At 39.4% G+C, this 21,222-nt stretch overlaps 2 protein-coding genes across 2 annotated transcripts; one reads left to right on the forward strand and one right to left on the reverse strand.

The window, feature by feature from the left end:
- Positions 1-457: 457 nt before the first annotated feature.
- On the reverse strand, positions 458-11,930 carry glb1 (galactosidase, beta 1). The gene is made up of 16 exons (XM_036564772.1): positions 11,798-11,930; positions 10,481-10,653; positions 10,230-10,380; positions 9,189-9,249; positions 8,988-9,082; positions 8,308-8,488; positions 6,606-6,664; positions 6,326-6,447; positions 6,200-6,240; positions 5,997-6,109; positions 5,762-5,836; positions 3,766-3,855; positions 3,493-3,606; positions 3,031-3,162; positions 2,483-2,725; positions 458-1,470 (listed from the first exon to the last, which is right to left on the reverse strand). Exons 1-16 carry the CDS (start codon positions 11,852-11,854, stop codon positions 1,216-1,218), a joined length of 1,962 nt encoding a protein of 653 aa, XP_036420665.1. The 5' UTR covers positions 11,855-11,930; the 3' UTR covers positions 458-1,215.
- Positions 11,931-12,451: 521 nt separating this feature from the next.
- On the forward strand, positions 12,452-20,932 carry ccdc86 (coiled-coil domain containing 86). The gene is made up of 4 exons (XM_036564773.1): positions 12,452-12,940; positions 14,506-14,635; positions 19,496-19,570; positions 20,120-20,932. Exons 1-4 carry the CDS (start codon positions 12,582-12,584, stop codon positions 20,243-20,245), a joined length of 690 nt encoding a protein of 229 aa, XP_036420666.1. The 5' UTR covers positions 12,452-12,581; the 3' UTR covers positions 20,246-20,932.
- The last annotated feature ends 290 nt before the right edge of the window (positions 20,933-21,222 follow it).

Genomic DNA, 21,222 nt, shown 5'->3' on the forward strand with positions numbered 1-21,222 from the left:
ATACTTTCTGTTAAGGAGGCCTGTGTGGGCTGCTCCATGCTGAACATCTAAGCCCAGAAGAGGTCAGGAACAAAAAAGTATTTGTATTTTTTAGGCATGGAAGCTACATCTTTATTGGTTTTCAGAAGCTTAAATGCTTGTACAAGTTTAGTTAGTCAACAGAAATATGTCTATATCTGTTTCTGTTGTTGGAGCTAGCATTTTAAACCTTTACCAAATGTTCTATCTTCCTAGAGGTATCCATCTGGTTCCCAGCTGATCAGGACTTGTCCCAGGTACTTTCACTTATAGTATTGTTTATAGTATTGCTCTTCGTATACTTAGTACATCTAAGCCCAGATTGATTGTCATTACATCTCTTAAAGAGGTTTAGTATTTTTACTGTTGTTTTTTCTGGCATTTCAAATGTATTTATCATAGTGTATGAAATATTATTACATACTAGCCCAATCAACACTTCAAGTAAGAAATGGATTTTTTATTCACTGCTAAAATCTCCAACATTGGCACAACCGTGAATCAATTTCAGTGCATTACAACATAAAATACAGACTCTTAAACCTTGACATGTAAAACAGCACAACATATTATTTCACATACAAAACCCCAACAGATAAGTGCAAAACAAAATTTATATTCATCCCAAAGGCAAGCCTTCAAAAAAGATCCCTGATTCAAGTTACAAGTCCTCTGTAGACAAGCGACAGTGAGTCATTCAGCCATGATTCAAAGTGGCAGCAACGTAATTGGAATAGACACAACTGCTAAGGACAGTCAAGAATTAAAAGTAGAAGTTCCCTTTAAGTAAACCAGTGTTTCCTGCAGGCTGTCATTAGAATACGACAAATATATCCCTGTGAGGTAGATGTTACATGATCTCAATGTAAAGAGAACAGACATTAAAAGATAATAAAATGTCTCCAGCCAACTGAGAAAACGCACTTTGTGAAATATCTCACTGGATAGATTGTCATTTTTCTTTCCTATTCAATTTTATGCCAACAGCCTCTGGTGATGTATAAACCCAGTGACTCAATATGAATTAGACAAAGTGCACTACTTAGGCATCGGTTTATGTGCTCTATAGTGCACTATGTAAGTCTCAGACTGCTACAACGAGTATTACACACATATGGCTCAATTGGTGGAATGAAAATAGAACTGCAGAATTGTAGATTTAAACATTTCCCAGAAAACAGTGCAGAAAGCAGAGATTTAAAAGAGATCCTGTTTGCTGAGCGGTTCCCTCATGAGTGGCTTGATGTATCTGGTAGTGCCATTAATAATGGGAGTGCTGATGAACTCGACTACGCAGGGACCAGGGGAGCAGGGAGATGCCTCCAGCTCCAAAACCGTGATGTTGTTGGGAGCGCTGGTGCTGAGAAGATACGCTGGCACAAAGAGGGTGATCTGGGGTCCACGGGACGGCCAGTAGCGGCCCAGATTAAATCCGTTAATCCACACCTGGCCCTGTTGGGGGGCAAAAAACAAACAAAGTTACAATGGTATGAAAAGTTAGAGGTGCTGATTTTTATCACATGGAGATGCCAGTGTTCAAAAGTTTGGAATCAATGTTTTAAACTGACTGATTGCAGATAAATGTATAGAATGTAAAATCAAGCAAAACATATGGCTTAAAAACAAGCATGTCTAAGCTGTAACTATACAAAAATTGCATCTCTGTAGACCAATCAGAACAAGGTCTGTGGCTTTCATCCTTCACAGTATCATCCATTTGTACAGGAAAAGGTTAAGTTCATTTAAAGAGACACTGGTGAAAATGAAAAATATAACGATTGCTACATCTGCTGTAAAGATTTGGTGCCACAATTATTTCTAAAGGGAGTTTTTTTCTATTTAAAGACTAGGAAAAACCCCTTCTGATGATGTAACTGCAGTGCTTTGAGGTGGATACTAAAGGGCATGCTGTATAACAGTAGCAGTATGAAAATATTTTCAAGTTCTATAAGTTAAAAAAAATTACCAACTTTATTCAGGTGTGTATGTGTGCTAAGCATTAGCCCCTAATTTCGTGAGGGGAAAAAACATCTATATTCTAGAAACGTTACAGTGAGTACAAGTGAGATTCAGTCAGATGTTCTCTTCTTTGCTACAAGGTAAAATATGTTAATATATATGTTAGAAGCTTTAAATAAAACAGAAAGCTTCAAATATCCATATTTAATCTACACCAGCCAAAGCATGTTCATTTAAATCACTATTAGCTTAGCGCTAACATACTACTAGAATCTCATATGGGCACTAGCAGAAATTAGCAATATCGTAGAAAAGCTTTTGTCTTTGTCTTAACCTCACTCTAATAGTCACGCTTTGCCACTAAAATGTATAAGCATTGTATGAGTATAAGTATGCATTGTATAAGTTATAACTTTATGCAAAATAGCAAAAACTATTAATATGACTATTGATTTCAAGCTTATAAATAATAGCATATATGCAACCAATTCAATGAATGTCCCACCTTCCTCCAGTCCGGAAACTGGATGTAGGTGTCCTGGGGGAGATCAGGGATGTCATCAGGAATGTTGAAAGAGCCGGCATAGAAGGCTGGTGGGGAGAGGGTGGTGGGGGGTGCCGTGTCGGGGGTCCGAATAGAGCTACTATCCCAGAGGAGACCTTTCTTCACTGCCTCGTCTATACTCAGACTGTACACGGTCCAGTTAGCGAGTGTGTCAGCACCGAGAGTCAGGTTAGAGACCAGGCCCTTCAGAGTTAAGGAGCAAAAAGTACAAGAAACAGAAACACAGAAGTGACTTTTCACTGTAGGTTTTTCGGTTTGTGCATCGTTTTGTCCACATAATAAACTCTAAACATTTTTTCTTTTAAGGATAAAATCAACGGTGGCATCAAAAAAATTGCTAAAAAATGGTTAGTGCACTTTTGTCCTACATTTCTTCAAAATACTATGTGTGAATAGAGAGACACAGCATGGCCCTACGTCCCTGTCCATAACACCAACTACAAAACATCTACTACTTGACGTATCCCCCCTCTGTTGTTCTTGCTGACCTTGAAGTCATTGATGTCTTTGCCATAGTTGACCCTGCCCATGTTCTCCACCAGGATGTCCAGACGGCTGCCGGTTTTGCCTGTTATGCTGATGCTGATGGCCTTGTCCCTCTCCAGGACTCCAGCAACAACCTGAACCAGAGGATCAGAGCAGTAATATGATAATGGTACGCATTTTTTATTCTATTGTTATTGTGTTATCTGTACTTGTTCTATAATTTAAGGGCAATTTAACAAAGCAATTCTGTAGAATACCAATCCCACCCTGCCTTAGAAATATTATATAATAGTTTATATCTTAACAGAGGCTTTCCAAAACCATCACAGGCCATAACAAATAGATACTGGTGGAGTCTTCTGAATGCTCTCCAATTGGTTAAGATGATAAGCTTATAATGCTTTTAACAATAATATATGGTTGAGAAAAGTAGAATTAAAATAAAATAATGGTATGCTGCTTACCCCATCAACAGTCACATAGGCACGGTCATGCACTCCGTTTAGAGGAGAAGACAAAGGAGTGGGCTTTGGACAGTCTACCGGAAGTGTGGTCTGATACAGCATAAAGCCAAAAGCCTGAAGAGAAAATCACCTGTTCGTGATTAATATTGTACTTGCATCCTTTTTAATGATTTAATACAAATTATAGCCAAATCATGCTTTTTTAAATCATTAGGGGAGGGCAAAAAGCTGAAAAAAGACAAAAAACTGATACTATGCAAATGTATGCTTTACCTGATTAAGGTCTTCAAAGGTGAGTGGGTAAGGGGTTTTGACAGGTCCAGAGAATGATAGGATGTCCAGAGATTCCGACACTGTCCGCAACTGCACAAACACAAACAAGCACTGCTCATAAAGCACAGGGTACTTGGGATTCACAATTTACCCTTTTTGAAGAACCCTTAAACAAGGGTTCTTCAAATGTTTCCTTAGTAAAGACAATGGTATATGTAGAACCATGAACATCCAAAGAACCATGTGAATGCATACAGTGAGGGGCAATAAGTAATCAGATACTTCTGTTTTTGTTATTTAACAGACATCCAGTATTGTACTTGTAAATATAACATAAGAATCTGCATTCATGAGGATGAACATATTTTTTTGAAATACTAAAATACGTGCCACTGGTTGGGAAGATGCCATGCAACAAGTAGCAGTTGTGGTAAAGGTGAAGAAAGAGCTTCCTGAAGTTCTCAGGGGCAACATTACAAAACAACGCTCAAATGTAAGAAGCTACAGAGCCCTAACGAAGTTTTAAACATCCCTGTAAGTATAGTTAATTTGATCATCGGCGTTCATGGAACCACAACTAATCATCCTCAGACAAAAAGCAGCACAGAGATGCACGTCTAAAATTTGCACAAGCATTAGGACAAGTCAGGACTCTTTTGGAACAAAGCACTGTGGTTAGACGAAACAAAATAGGACTCTTTGGCATAATTTCAGCGCATCATGTTTGGAGAATAAACAGCTGCATCTATGATCCCAAGAACACCAATGGAACAGTAAAGCATGAAGGTCGGAGCATCGTGATATGGGGCTGCTTCTCTCCAGAGAGTACTTTGGCATTACATGTCAACAAAGGAAACATAAATGGAACAATGTAAAACCATTAAAGAGTAACTACACCCAAATACCTTTTTTCCATTAACAGCTGAAATGCACTGCTCTGTAATAATAAAATATACCAGCCTTGCTTTAAATGTGAATACATCTTTCCAGACTGTAAAAATATCATTTTTATCGTGGTCAGTTCTCCTCTGCAGCGCCCCTCTGGTTCACCTCTGCTATATGCGCGGATGATGTAAACATAAATATAAAAGCATAGGAGCCTAAGCGAGGAGATAACCACACACACATGCTGAGCTAAATACCCCAGCACCACCTCACAAGGTGCCATGAACAACTTGCAGAATGTAAGGATTTAGGGCCACTGCAGCAAACCCTGGCTGACCGGTGATGCAGTCTGCAACCTTGGTGTCAAACTGAATAAAACTTAGACAGCGTTCAAAGAAGTCCACTTTATTCATTCAGAATTCAGTGCATCTAAGAAATCAGGACTCGGGTCATATCAAATATGGACTTGCTGAACAGATAATTAGAAGCTTGCTATCACGGTTTTAGGGAATGTTCTACTATTCAGACGCATCTGCCGCTCGCTGCTTATCATTTTCTAGCACTTTTCTAGCCAAATTAACAGCACAAGCCACTTCCATAATGCTAATGGGCAGTTTTTTTCCTTTACAGATTATTAGCAACTTTTAGCTTTTTCCTATTCCGTAACGTTACCTCTTCAGCGGATTGAGTCAGTGGCTCATACTGTTAAGGCTCAAGACACACTGCCTGATCAGAAACACCTTCCCTTGTCGAAGATGGGGATGGTAGTAGAGTAAAAAAAGTGCCATTTGATTCTGTCACTCTCCATATTTTCTGGTAGCTAATGTATGCCAGCTCTAAAAACACAGCAACCCAGCCCACCCGGTTTCCTTCGCAGCCCCACTTCCAAACCCATACATCACTGCAGTGCCAATCCCAGTGTGCCCCTCCCATTTTTGAGCATTTTTCAAAGTTGACCCAGGGGTCCTCATAGCACTAAAAAGAGTTCCACTAGAGCATGGACAACAAAAGAAATTTGATTCACCTTTTGTTGAAGCTCTACGAACAGTTGAAGCTCTAATACTTTAAGTGAAAGCTATTATTACACTATCAACTGAAAACCAATGTTTACCTTCTTCATTGGCACTTGTCCGTATGCAAATTTAGGTGTAGATGGGGGCACCACGCCTTCTGGTATTTTCCTGTACTATTTACAAACAACAAAAACCACAAACATAATTCAAAATGGCCATCTTCTTCAGCTTTCAGTTAGTTATAGTTTATAGTGTTTATATATATACTTTGGGTACTTTTGCCCTCAATAGAAGCAAAATTATACTAAGTAGAACCTGTGTAAATATCTTTACCTTTTTAATGACATCGCGGATGGCAAAATATTTTTCAGTGAGGTCCCCAGCCTCGGTCAAGGGGGCATCATAGTCATAACTGGTAGGCTGGGGGGCATAGGGTGTGTTGGCACCTAAAATATCCACAAAAGAATCAATTAGGATACAGTGGCTCACTTTTACTAGGCAACATTTAGTTTGTTCAGGGACACTGCATGACTTACCATTCCAATAGCCAAAATTGGTTCCACCAATAAACATGTATCTTGAGAAGGACGAAAAAAAGAATGAATACAATTTATTCATAACTGATGCTATACAGAATCACCACAATGATGCTCTTCACTCACAGGTTGACGTTGGCATCTATTTCCAGTATCTCATTGAGGGACTTGACCACAATTGCTGTGGAGGTTACAGAATGAGGCGAACCCCAATGATCCAGCCACCCAGTATAGAACTCCGAATTCACCTGTAAGTAATCAAGAACAATTAAAACAGTACATGTCTCACCAGTTGTGTAGAGCCAAATTAACAGCACGAGCCACTTCCATAATGCTAATGGGCAGTTTTTTTCCTTTACAAATTATTAGCAACTTTAGCTTTTTCCTATTCTGTAATGTTCCTCACCAGAGGTCCATGAGGTTCTGCATGTCTCTGGGCTTGAAAAGCTGCAGTCACATTTCCACCTGTTCAAAACAAATATAATAATAATATATAACTCCATTAGATGTTTCCTTAAACAGTATATTCCATAACTGTAGAGTTAGTCATGTATGACTCTCTGATAAGGATATTTTTACCAAACTATGTGAATCATTTACTTCTACAGGGAGCAAATGATAATGAATCATAGTGAAGGAGTAATTTGTATTTTTTGTGGCCTATATTCATGCCTGGTACTCTCTCTCTTCACATTTTCAAGTGGTTAAGAGCAGATAAGACATAAGTGCATAAAGCAATCGTTAGAAAGAAAAATTATTATTACTCTGTAATAAGTATGTGCCATTTTAAAAAACTAAGAAGCACTCTGCCAAACTATGAGCCACCTGGTCACAGCCACAAAAATCTTGACCAAGATTGAACAATATTAAATGTTGCCTTAATGCTCACAACAGTTATAAACTAGCATTCAAATATCTGGACTCACTGTTTTCAACAATAAGGCCAATTTAATTCAGATAGGTGTAAAAATATACTCTAATATGATGCTAATATTCTAGATATTTTAAAACATTTGAAGAAAGCTATAACAAAATAATTCTGATGATGGACAGAGCTTATAGGATGATTCCATTGATTTCACTGTAACTGAGAAAGCTGTACAGCATTAAGAATTAACTTATAATAAAATTAATATGCAGATCGATTCATGTTTGACCATGTTGCTCGCTAAACAAACAGCTATTCATAGTAATTTAGCAAGACAAACATTTCTATAAACAGATAATTACAGTTTATATTTAATAACTTTTTTACTTTTTTTAACATTACAACTTGAGATTGTTCCCAAAATATTTTACACTATAAGTAAATCTTCGGTTTTCATTTTTGTGTCTTGTTTCTAACACTTCTATCTACCCCATAAGATATTATTGCATAATAATTACCTAGATGACAAAAATTATTCCAAACTTTTGATCCAGGGCTCTTTTACATACACACAATACATCTACAAATTCCAATCACAGTGAGTCTGCATTGATTGTGGTCTACAGATTTTGGGGCAGTGGAAGTGTTTGGTGTGTTCAGTTCAGCAACATGTTACTGAACTTACTGAAGTTACTAAAGTTGGGTTATGTGTGATGCAGGGATGCAAATTTTAGCAAATTCTTTTGACCGATAACCGACCAACTGTCATTAATTAAATGAACTGGAAACTAGAAAACCTGAAGTGAAGGAAATCCATAAAAATATCAGTTATAAACCAGCTGCGCATAGCTTCGCATTTTGGGAATTCAAAAACATTGCTCAACTTGATAAAACCACCAATTCAGATAGCAACTGTTGTTTATTAGAAATGAAATAAAATGAAATTTTAATTTTCTTTAACCAACATGCAGCCAGCATTATTTGTTGGTGAACAGGTGATCAGTTAATCATTTACATCCTCAGTGTGATCCCTGTTCCCCCCAAAAATCTACAAAAATCAGTCAGAAACAGTGAGATGGACAGTTTCTTATTTTTTTCAAAAGCAGATTTTAAAAGTGTATCTAAGAATTAACAGGAAGTGCTGAGCAACTGTCCTAAAAAACAACTGTTTTCCGCCACAGTGGAGTCCAACAGTCAGCAGCTGATTACATCAAGGACAACAATCCTCACCCCCACTCACCTGGCCCAAAGTCTACAGTAGCATAGACGCCCTGCAGGGACCCACACTTCAGGTAGCCCACGCCTGCTCCATCTGTGCTGAACAGCACCACCTCCTCACCCAAGTGAGAACGATACAGCTTGACAAGGTGTCGCAGGTAATCAAAGTCACAGGCAAAGTAGCTCCCGTACTCATTTTCCACCTGTTAATCAAGTGTTGGGAAACACTTTAAATACACATGTGAGACGTACAAGTAGCGTGACTGATGAGAAAGAGAAACAGATCAGACTGGGGCTTATATCTCCTTTAAAGATAACATCTTTACAGGAGATATCAAGGCACAGAAGTGTAGTGATGGACCGTGTTCTTGGAAAAATATGCAATAATAATATGATAATTCAGCAAATACACAGTAATTGTGTATTTAAATATGCAGAATTGTGCTCTCTGTAGATGTGTTACCATATTTTCACTTTGAAAACCAACAAAATGTAATTTGACCAGGAGTGCCCAAACTGGCCATTGATGAATGGGGTAGAGGGTAACTGATAAAATGAGAACCAGATGAGTTACAATATGTAATTCTACACTTATATAGTGGACCTATAAGGCAGGTCGAGCTTATAAAGTGGCCAGTGCATTTGTGTACAAGGTAGATGCCTTTTAATAAAGTGGACAGTAAGACTGCAGAAATGACTGACCTGTACTGTAATGATGGGTCCTCCATTCTGGTAGAGGTAAGGCTTAATCATAGGCAACAACTTCCCCATCCATCTATCCACAGCCGCAATGTAGTCTAAATCAAAAAGAGTTCTAAAGTGCTACTGGTCATACAGACAAGCTCATTATAAAACACGTTCAAATGCTGCATCAGGTTTAATTAGTAACTCTAAAAGTCCCACCTGCATCAGATGAGCGGAGGACGATGTCCTTCTTTTTTAACAACCAGGAAGGTAAACCACCCTGGATTAACCAACAAGAAGACATGATAGAAAAGAAATCAGTCAAATCTAGATGTAGATCTGCATCGCATCTGAATCAAATTACCACTGACAGTCATTTACTATAAGCCAGTCTTCAAAATACTAGCAGTGTTACCACAAGATGTCTGCAGTGTCTATGTGTGCTTTGCATAAGATAAGAAATCTCTATGAATTAGAGAGACTGGAGAGTCCGCTTGATTTATGTATTGTCATATCACCAAAAAAAGCTGCGTAATACTCAGTTTCTACCAACATTTCTCATAGTGAAAGCAATGCCATTAGCATCACTAGTAGCTGGGAGTTTACAGCCACCCATCAAAACTACCCTGTAAACGAGTTCTCAAGAACTCTTATACTTAAGAAAACCTGTGAAAACTCCAATGCCTAAAAGTATCCAGACTTTCCTTCTGATCAGCGAATTCAGCCACTTTGAGTAGCATCCTATTCTGGTGAAACTGAAGTAATGGAACACCACAGAATATTGGGGACAGGTTGGAGTGATTGGAATGACTGAATGCAATCAAATCCTCACAGCAATGTCTAGTGCAAACCCTCCTTAGAAGACAAGAGGCTGTTGCAGCAGCGAAGCGAGGACCAACCCCCTATGAATACCCTTGATTTTCAATTTGCAATGGACTTATAGAACCTGAGGTAATTGCTATAGTTCATTTAATAGTAGGTAAAAGCTGCCAGGTGGGGGACCCCATTCATAAAGTACAGTTAAATTTTCCCATTCCTTCTTACAGTTTATCACGATTTCTTGCGTGCCGTTTGTTATATGATGCAACTTTGTCAACTAATCCGAACCCTTCAGGCAGCAAAAGTGGAATAAGGCAACCTGGCACTGCCAGCACATGCTTTTCCACACCTTCCCATGTAAAGCTAACCCTGTCTGAACAGTACATTAGACATCTTTTCATCTACCCCCCACCCTTGCGTCTACCCCGTCCCCTCTCTCACCATGTCCCACTCGCCACAGATATACGGGCCTGGCCGGAGGATGACCAGCAGGTCGAGGTCCTTGCACAGCTGAAGAAAGTGCGTCAGGTTTCGATCTCCTGAAAAGTCGTAGCGGCCGGGTGTGGGCTCGTGGAAGTTCCATGGTATGTACCTGTTGGTGAAACCACACATGGTGCATGAGATGTGAAGCTTGTTGAGAGGCAGAGCTACCTCTGCCCTGCACAAGTCATCACAGTGAGTGGTCTCCCTACGTTTGGATGGCATTGAGTCCTGCCATGTACATCTTTAGTAGCCGGTCCTTCCAGTAGACCCGAGGAATCCTGCTGTAGTGGATGCTGCCAGAAATGTAGCGGAAGGGCTGGCCATCTTTAAGGAAGCAGTTGTTTTTGTAATCCACAGTAAAATTTGAAGAACTTGTGGCAAGCTAATGGAAAGAAAACACAACTGCCATTGTATTAAAGTGGTCATGGCCACTCCTAAAACCTTCAGATATACTGTTAAGGTCAGTTTCAGGATCTCTTCAAACTGCAGCAATGTGAATGGACGACTTAACATGCTTAGAAGAGACTACCAAGGTCAGAAACATACTCCACACAAGAGCGCAAACAAGAAGATAGAAGACACAGCGTTTGCGTAGTTTGTGAACTTGCATGAAGTGTGTTTCTGGCCTAACTCACTGTCCTGTTACGTCAGCTAACAGATAATTGCATTGGTCAGCATCGTGCTGAATGACTGAGCTGAGGGAGGGCTAATTATGTTCTCTTGGACTCCCGGCCATGGATGGCATCACAGAGGATCAAACACACAATATCCCGACGACATGGCTAAAGCTAGCCTGTTTAATTCTGAGGGATAAATAGAGGATGGAAACTGGTCATGTACACTGAATTCTGACTTTTTTTGGTATTTCAATACAAACCAATGTTATAAATAGAGCTCAGGGAAAACAATGAAACAACATTTAGGACGGTGCACTTTTAGGTTCAGTGCATTTTCAAAGTTTTAGTCACGTAATGTATTTCAAATAAATTAAACTTGCTGGTGTTCCTGCACTTTCTGAGTGTCTCTTAAGCATAACCAGCATGTATTACTTTACAACACCTTGAAGTGTGACAGGTCACAAGACGTAGCCCACATGACATAGCAACATGACAAAGCCCACATCAGATAAGTGGATCTGTGTCTTCTACTAATCTTTTATTGTGCCAAAACACTTCAACTCATATCCATCTACACACTTGTCTTCAACACAAAACATCTACTGAGGAAGATAAGGATGTTAACAACTGTAATGTTTTAGATAGAAAGTGATTTGGAGTTCAGTCCCTCAAGACTGAACATTTTAACTTGGCACATTCACAGAGCATTAAAGCAGGCAAACTGAGTACAATTGCATCTGGATAAATAAGGTTTCGGTTCATTTTTACTGCAGGTTTTGAGAACTGAGTCCACGTCTCAGTGAGAAGTTGTGTGCGAAGACTCGATGGATAACAGGAACATATCAAGCACTGCAACAAACAGACAAATAAATGAATAAACACGACGGGACTTTGTCAGTAAATACTTACTGAAACTGGAATAACTGCCAGTAAGAGCACAGCTGCCGCAGCTCTCGGGAAGCCCATCGTTTCTGTACGGGTCGCGAAGCGAAGCAACACTGAGTCAGTTTGGAAAACTCGGAACTTCGTCACGTGATGTCGCTCCCGGCCGAGAGGGGGCGGTCTCGCGCTTCAGTCCTCAGTCTCCTCCTCTTTGGGTTCGGTTCACTTTACTGAACCGGATCATTCGGCCTGACTGTATCGGTGATTCGATTCAAAGATTCAAGTCCGTTAGAATCATTAAAATTACTTGCCAAAATGAACAGAATGAGCCATGCAGTGTAACATTTATACTCAAAAACAGTGAGATGTCTTTACTTCGACATGTGTTTGTAGCAGCAGCCTAGATTGCCTTAAAGAACATTTACACTCAAATTGGCTTTAAAGACAGATTCAGTTAAGATTAATCACATAACAGATTACAACTTTAGTTCAGAATAAAAAATGTAAAACAAAAAAATGCTTATATTGGTCATTGTTTGTGCTACAGACTGTGATCTTTCAGTTGAATTTTCTACTAATTTGGATGGCCAAAAGAGCACAGTTGCCAGAACACCCACAGATCACTCAATTCGATTCATTTGGACTGAATCGGTTCGACTGATTCATTAAAAGAACCCCACTCATATGAACGATTCATTCACGTGTCGGACAGCGGTAGTCAACACACGAGTGCACACGTGCGTTCTTCCACAGCCGCAGTTTACTTGCTTTTGCAGCAAAGAACCAAACAGACAGAAAAAGAAACAGTCTAATGCCGCCGCGCAAGCGAGGAGGGGCGAAAGCTGCCGGGAACAGCCGGAAGAGGAAAGGCGAGGAGACTCCGGAGGCTCAGCCGGACACGGAGAGCCGTCAGGAGGAGCCAGAGCGAGAGGACAGGACCCCGGTAACGGGAGAGGAGAGCACGCTAACGGTAGAGGAGGTGACAGTAACGGGAGCGCTAAACTCGGACCACAGCGGGGAGAAGGAAAACCAAAAAAACACGATGGACACAAACCCTTGTAAACGCAGCATGGGCGCAGCGCATGCGCAGACGTGTGAACGAGCAGGTCGGACTGTACCAGTAGGCAAACCGAAGTCTGGCCGAGTGTGGAAAGACCGAAACAAGCAGAGGTGAGGAGGAGACTAAGGAGTCCTGCTGGTGACATCTGGTATAAATAAAAATAATGCGTGGCCACGCCGTATTAACGCGTGGGAACGAGATCCTAATGGCCACAACTTAGTAAGGCATGGGAAAGAGATCATGCCTTATTAAGCTGTGGTCAAGTCAGTTATGACATTTCTACGCCTTACTAAGTTGTGGCTACGACTTAATTTTTGAAATGAAGAGCGTTTGTGATTTGAATAGTTATATTTATGAATATGGAATTTAGCTAGCAATCAAATAAGATTGATTATAAAGTGTGTATCTGCCATGATAGGGGAGATCTTTATGAAATCAACATGTTCAAAAAAAAGATAGTAACAGTTACTATCAACATATGATAGAAGAACAAATGTCATTGCAAAAGCTATGAGTGAGAGCAGTTCAAAAATAAGTGAAACAAATTCTTTGAGTTTGATGTAAGTAAGTAAACAAACAATGATGACGTTTCATTCTTAACTTCATACTATCCATATATGGAAGCTAAGCTGCAAAAACAGCTGGGTTTGAATTAATTGTTTTTGTGATCTCACAAAAAACAACATACTTTCATATATCCACTTATTCAGCCTACAGCAGTTTGGCTCCGCCCATTCATGTTGAAGTTATAAGCAGTGTTTCAGCCTTAACTGCTTTTTGGATGAGGCACAATACAGAGCAGCAAAGCTCAATAACATATGTCTTTTTAAAGGCACAGTAACAAAAACAGTTTGTTTAGTTGTAAAGAGTGAAGTTGGAGAATGGTTAGGTAAAAATTAATTCTGGGAGTTTTTTGCTGATAAAATCACACTTATCAGAGGTGCACCCCAGGGGAAAAACAGAATGCAAGAAAAAATATAGTAGCAAATGGAATAGATAAATAATTTTCAAAATAATGATTTGGGCTAAAATGGAGCTGGGAAAGATAAAATGTTTGAGAAAACTCAAGGATGTGAGCGAATTCTCTACCTCATATCTTCAGTGTAATGTTGATTTTGCATTTAAGACCTGACTGTGCGTGTGACATGAAGACATATGACATGGTGTAAAAAACTCTGACCACACACCTTTGACTTTTTAATGATTATTTCAGGCTTTACAGGGTGACCCACACAACACCCACACAATATTTCAGCATCTTTTTTATTTCTTTGACTTGACCAAATAAGCTTAATTAGTGCACTTTTAAGTACATGGAACTGAGTAAATGCAACCACTTATAGTGACACACCCTTTCAGCTTGCATTCATTTATTGTCAAACTTCTACAACATGGTGGTTATAATGATTGAGAGACAGTCTAAAGTTGTACTTTAGTTGGTTCCATGTACAGGCCACATAGAATAACACAGGATATCAGTGTCAAACCAGACAAATGCAATCATCTACATCCCTAAAGGACTGTTAAAATGTCTGTTGAACCACACTTAGCTGCCCTTAAGCTCAGATATGATTTGCAGTTTCTCCAGCTGTATGATAGTCACTGGTGAATCTTTAGATAATGTGTTACGTGAGCTGGTCTGACCCTAATCTGGGGGTTCTTTGTGTTTTTGAAGGTTCTCGGCTCTTTTGAGGGATAAGCCTCTGCGCAGCTCCTGGCAAAAGAAGATGGAGGCTAAGAGGGAGAAGGAATTGGTGAAGCAGTATCACCAGCAGCTTAAAGATCAGAAGGCCAGAGAGAAAGAGGTTTGTGTGTGTTGCATGCTTCATGTTTAATACTGTTTACTCCCTCTTTTAGATGCTTAAGCCTATTTTTGTAGGGTAGCAGTGCCTCATTATTCTGGGATGTTCCTTCACTTTTTAACAAGAGCCATTTTTAACAACCAGACTCGTGCCTCCAACTGTCTGACACCGCTGGAATATGGAAAATATTAGTCGTTCACCCTTCAGTACTAGCTGCTCCGCGACTTGTTGCGCAGACAAGGCCACGACCATAGCATTGTCTGAAGCGGCTGACCGAGTCGGGCAGCTTCACAGGTGGTGCAAGAGGAAACAGAAGCACAGCGATCACTCTAGTGTCCATGTTTGGCTACGGCCATTCCTTTATGTCTGTTGCCTTGAGTGGACTACTTCAGATACGATTAGACTAGACTAGTGATTGAGGGACTTCTGCATTTTCATTTCATTTGAAGCTCCTCTGGTTTAGCCATTCAGCTAAACAGGATAGTTTTAGCGTGGTTTGCAATGTTTGTACATTGTGTTTCCTGTGCTTATTTGTGGCTTTTTCCTGGGAAAAACTAAATTCATTACTTGTTAAGATTACAATGCCTTCTACCTTCTATAAAACAAGCTGCAGAAATAAACCCACGTTGTATTAAACCTGTCCAAATCAACATCGTCAATAAAAACAATGTTATATCTTGTGGAAAGGGAGTTTTTAAGTATGGAGACAATTGAAGAAGCGCTTACTTGTGTTCTCTGACAAAGCTGAAGTCAGCTTCTTATTCACCAGCTCCTTGTTAGAATTTTTTCTGTTCCACCTAAAGTGGTGTGGCAGTTATTATTATAAGGCCTGAGTGCTGCTGCTTCGTTTAAGGTGGAACGAGATGTGAATAGGAAGCTGACTTCAGCCTGATTGTTCTCTGTGACTAAAATCAAGCCTATAGGTAACATTACTGTCCTGTCTCATGTGTACAACTCAGAGCATGTGAAAAAAGTTGACTGTTGTTGTGAATTCCCAAGCTAATGCTGAGGCTCATGACACATTCACTTAAAACAGAAAGGTATATGGTTAGGGTAAATGGAAAAAATGACTAAAATTAATGTTTTACTTACTTTTCTGCTCTTTTCTGGAGTTAAGACGGCATGTAAGTCGAGTAGCAACTCATATCTCTGTCATTTAGACCAAGATTTCTTATCCTGCCTGAATTGCTCATGAACATTACAGACATCCTGAGATTAACTGGCATTGGTATGTTTAAACAGCATATAAAGATTTATATAAATGTCTAAGGTAGACATTGTATAAGCCCTCTGAATTAAAAACGTGCTGGTTTTTCAGACCTATCAAAAGCCTAGTCCTGGATTAATGATCATTTCCAATGTAGCATTAACTTTGGCACTGCAGTGAGGCCAGGTCTAGGCTGTCTTAGAACCTGTCTCAAAGAGTAACTGCAAATCATATCTACTATTTTATCTGTAAAATGTAAGTTTGTACATCTGCATGTCATGAATGATGTACACCATGAGGTGGAGCCAAAGGCTCAAGCTGGAGCTCCTCTAGGCAGAAGTTTACTGGTTAGGGGAATTTGGTTCTACACTAACATAATTGCTTGTGGCTAAAGACTAAAACGTGAACAAGTCTGTTCCTGGAGTCCAGCACAGGTGATTTCCCTGCTTGAAATTACCTACTAAACATGGGCATTAACTGATAAGTTTAATCAGTTGTGTGTGAGCGGAGAAGTCATCAAACTGGTGGATTCCAGGTTGGTCAGAACTGGATTACAGTCATTCTACTTTTTAGTGTGGCATTTACTGTCATTATGACCTACATATTGTGCTTCTGGTCAGAATTGAGTGTTGCAGCTTTCATACAGGGTTGGACAAAATGGTGGAAACACACAAAGCACTTTGAAGCAACCATCAGAACAAAGGCAGCTAATGACTAACACTGTTTAATGACAATTAGCTGTATGTATCAACTATATCAACTATAAAAGAGGTCTTTGACATGGTTTTCTACAAGGAGATACTTTTGTATTTAGGGAAAGCCAAAGGGTATTTCTGTTAAACATGGTGGAGAGACTTTTTTTCTATACAGGATTTCTATTTTCTCACTGTGTGAGGACTTGGAACTTTTAAAGCAAAGTGTCTGTAATGATCCATAATGAATTTACTTCCAATATCTTTTATTAATAAATCAAATGGAAGTGATGAGGTAAATGAACTGGAAGGCTCTCATTCACTGCTCTTGTTTGGAGCACATGAGACACAGGCTCCCACTCATCTGTGATAAAATGCGTAGTTACGGTGAAATAACATCCTGTGGTGATGGGTTTCCACGCAGCAGATTACAGCTATTCTACCCATTTTCTTCAGTGATTTCATAACTTCGGTTTTGGTCTTGTTGTAGAGAGTGGGGGGGGGGTCGCTGTGTCAGTAAAATGTCTTAGAGACGGGTCGAAGCCCTGGTTCTCAACTACTGAGTACGAATGCAAATCCTTGGCAATCAAAGTTGCAGTAGAGTTTGTAATTCGCTTCGCCCTTTTCGATTTGGGTGGAAGTTTTGACATCGCTTGATCGATGGTCCTCTGGTTGGCAGCAACTACAACCGGGCGGAAAATGGAAACATTTAATATGCTCCACAGAAGCCAAAGTGCTTCCATACGCTACCTCAGGGGTCGGCAACCTGTGGCTCTTTTACTGGCCTGGTGTGGCCAGTAAAGATTTCTAGGAAAAAATAAAATAATCCTCTTTTGCAGTACAATAAAGCTCTGCTGATCGTTCTAACACAGTTTCAACAATAAATGATCTTAAATGCTGGAATCAATGTAGCCTATAACTGCTAGTTCACCTAGCTGGTAGTTAACGAAAAGGCAATGAGAAAGATTTGAGACGAAAAGATTTATTTGCATTTATAATCACTCCAGCTGGTTTCCTGATGCATTTAATCTGCAACGAGAAACTGTCAAACACAAAAAAAAATGTGAAACTGAAGTCAGTTTCTTGTTCCCCAGCTTCTCGTTAGAATTTTCCTGTTCCACCTTAGATGGTGCAGCAGTTACATTCTGGCACCTCAGGCCCCATTTAAGGTGGAACAGGAAAATTCGAACGAGAAACTGACTTCAGCCTTGTAAAAAGTAGAACATTGAGAGATATTTTACAATAAACTGTTCTACTTTTGTGGAAAAATTTCCACCTGGTGATGCAAGAAAAGCGGCTACAGCTGAGCTAAAGCTTAATGCAGAGCAAAGTAAGTCTGGGTTTTTGTTTGTATTATATTTTTAGCCTACACTAGGACATTAGCACATACTGAGACACATGTACAGCCAAGATGGTAAAATATACTCAGTGTTGTGGTTCCCAAAAGGGTTTGATTTTTTGTTGAAAGGACAAACTGACGCTTATTAACATTTGGGTTGCCAAACCCAGCACTAGCTTTTAATGTCGTGTGCCGCCACAGGACTGTCCAGGCGCTGCACTTTCGCACTTTGCAAAGTTCCACCTTTTGCGTTCTGTCAACATTACGTTATCAATTAAAATTTAGACAATCGATTTTTGACTTCAGAATCGTCCACGTCCACATCGCGATGCGTCTAAGAATCATCCCCCCCCCACCCTTAGCCTGTATACAGTGTAATCTACTGAGCAGGCAGTACACAGACAGATCTGCAGATGTAGTGTACATAGAATATGGCATATTGTCGGAATGCTCAGCTTCTCTCATTTAGTTTGAAGTTTGATTGTAAAGTGTGTCATGAATGAGCATTTGGTCTTACAGGGTAAAGCTGACCACAATTATTTTCCACATTTGTTAGCTTTCACAGTCATATTTATGTCGGAACAAACACAATGTGAATCAGGTGCATTTTCATCAGTTGGGTTGAGGCAAATACACGTAAATAAAAGAAAGCAGAAAACATTTATTGAGACACAACATGGGTCTTGGCAAAATAGAAAAAATTGTGACTTAGGCTTTGTTCACACAGCAGGTAAAAGTGGCCCAAATCCAATCTTTTTCTCCATATGTGACACAGATGTGTCATCTGTGTGGCAGTGTGAACAACAAAAAATGCTTTGAATCTGACACTTTCAATTCCGATTTGAGATGCTTTCATGAGTGGTACTGAAATCCAATGCGTATCCAATCTGCGGCATTGTGACTCAGTCTGAACAGCCAGATCGGAATTCATGCAACTTTTACGTCAGTCTAACTCGACATTTGTCATTATGTCGTGCTGCTGAGACTCTTAAACATTTAGGCTGATATTTCTGTCCCAATAAATTAGACTTACCACAACCGCTCTGTGTGTCTTTTGCGCATGCAGGTCAGTTTAGGAGCTGATCTGTTTCAGACTAATGTTGCATACAGGTCACATTTAAAAGATAATGCGAACAGACAAACAAAAAAATCGCATTTGGTAAGAAAATCAGATTTGGGCCACTTTTACCTGCTGTGTAAACGTAGCCTTAGGTGGCAGCGGTGAGTAAAGTTTATTTTTGAGCTTGAGCAAAAAACTGTTATTGCAGTTGTTGTTATTATTATTATCATCAGTTACAATTTCATGATGGTAAAAGCTTAATTAATGCACCTGTTAATTTCTTGTCTATAACAAGAAACAGTGGCTAAAGGGGGTCTCTTTATTGTGAACAGATATTGCCTGGCATTTACATTACAGGGGGTCTCTTTATTGTGAACAGATATTGCCTGGCATTTACATTACAGGGGGTCTCTTTATTGTGAACAGATATTGCCTGGCATTTACGTTACTTTATCTCGCTACAGTATGTTTTGAACTTGTAGGATGTTTAGAATATTTAGACAGTGCTGAACATAATATAAAAGTAAGCCAGGTAATTTACATGGCTTTGTTTTCTACACTGCAGGAGAAAAGGAAGAGAAGGGAGGAGAATCTGAAGAGGCGTGAAGAAAACCAGAGAAAAGCAGAGATTGTTCAAGTGGTAAGAGGCATACACATTTCTGATAGAACACCACCATTGTTTGGATGAGTGGTCTACACCCAATTCTACAAGTCTTGGAATAATGAGAAAAACACACACCATTACAGGCTGAACTTTACATTGATGTATACAAGCAAATTTGTTGGAAGTTTTCAAAACTATTATTATTATGTTATTAAGTGCTGTCAAGTTGATTCTAACATGTGGCGATGATATTGATAGCGTTTCTTCAGAATTCAGTTCTTCAGAGTTCTGTAAATTCCTCCGAATTAAATTCTCACTTTAAAAAAGCTTTAAATGAAGAACATGATTAACCTTAATAAGAGATTATTCAAAAACAAAGATCAGTAGACTGACTTTGTAAATTGAAGCTATACAGTGCTTTGCATTTTTAGTCTACAATTGTGGTCATTCTGTGTTACTTAGAGTGAGTGAGCATTGAAGGATCTGCTGTATTATATGTTTTATGGATAATGTAACCTGTGTATGTTCTTATTAATGTTACATTTTTCACATTGCTCTCTTTTCTCCACTTCAATTTCCCCTCAGATTCGCAACACAGCAAAGCTCAAGAGGATGAAGAAGAAGCAGCTGAGGAAGATTGAGAAGAGGGACACACTCTCAGTGCTGCAGAAGACCCCGCCAGCTGTAAAGAAAGCAGGCAAAGGAGAGTAGCATGTGAATAGAGCACATGCTTGCTGAAGCCATTTCAGTTTTTTACATGGTTAATGGAGGCAACTACTTATCCATGATGCTGCAGAGAAGTTCTACAACTAAAACTCATCATGTAGTTATGTACATTTTGTGTATCATAACTGTGCGAACTGCATATTTCCAAAATGGTAATTTTTACAAGAGAAGAAAAAGATGTTGGACCATTTCTGTTGCTCCATTCAGGTGGCATTGCTAATATGGTTCAGCTGTAAGCCAAGACAGTTGGAGTGGGTGTGTAATTATTCTTTCATTTCAGTCTGTATTTTGTACAGAGGTTAGCTTCCAAAAATGGGAAAAAACGTCTATCACTGTACTAACATGCCTGCTCTGAGGCCACAGAAAGCCAAGCAAACAGGATTTAACTGTTGACACAGTAGGCTAGAAACTCCTCCTTTTAAGCCAGGTTGGTGACCTTAAAGCTGTAAGTATGTATGAATAGTGCAGCAAGTGTCCTTAGTCATCAATAAACTGAAATTAAATGTCTAATGAGATATAGGTAAAGGGATATCAGGCCAAAGTTAATGCAAGACAAACAAAACATAGTTTAATATTCATTTTTTTGCCTGACTTTTTTCAGTAGGATTATCTTGTTGAGTGTATTTAGGCATTTGACATTTTCCAAAATAAATTTCTTTATAAAACACCAAATTCAAGAATCTTTCATTGTAGTCCTTTAGTTTCATGCATGTAAAGGCCTTTTTGTCTTCGTATGTGCAGAGAAATTGAAGTGGAACCGATGTTTATTTTGTAAATAAGCACCATAAAGGAGACTCGTCAGAAACCACGGTGCTTTCCTGTTGACGAATGGCAGTGCTGTGGTTAGACTTAGTGGCCCATATACTGCCTGAGACTTTTTGTCCTTCCTCTCACTGCAGTTGTTGTAATGTCACTTGATCTGAAATCTGAATGATTTTCACACACTTCAGTGTCAGTGCTAG

This window comes from Colossoma macropomum, unplaced genomic scaffold (assembly GCF_904425465.1).
Source record: "Colossoma macropomum unplaced genomic scaffold, Colossoma_macropomum, whole genome shotgun sequence".
Taxonomy (NCBI): domain Eukaryota; kingdom Metazoa; phylum Chordata; class Actinopteri; order Characiformes; family Serrasalmidae; genus Colossoma; species Colossoma macropomum.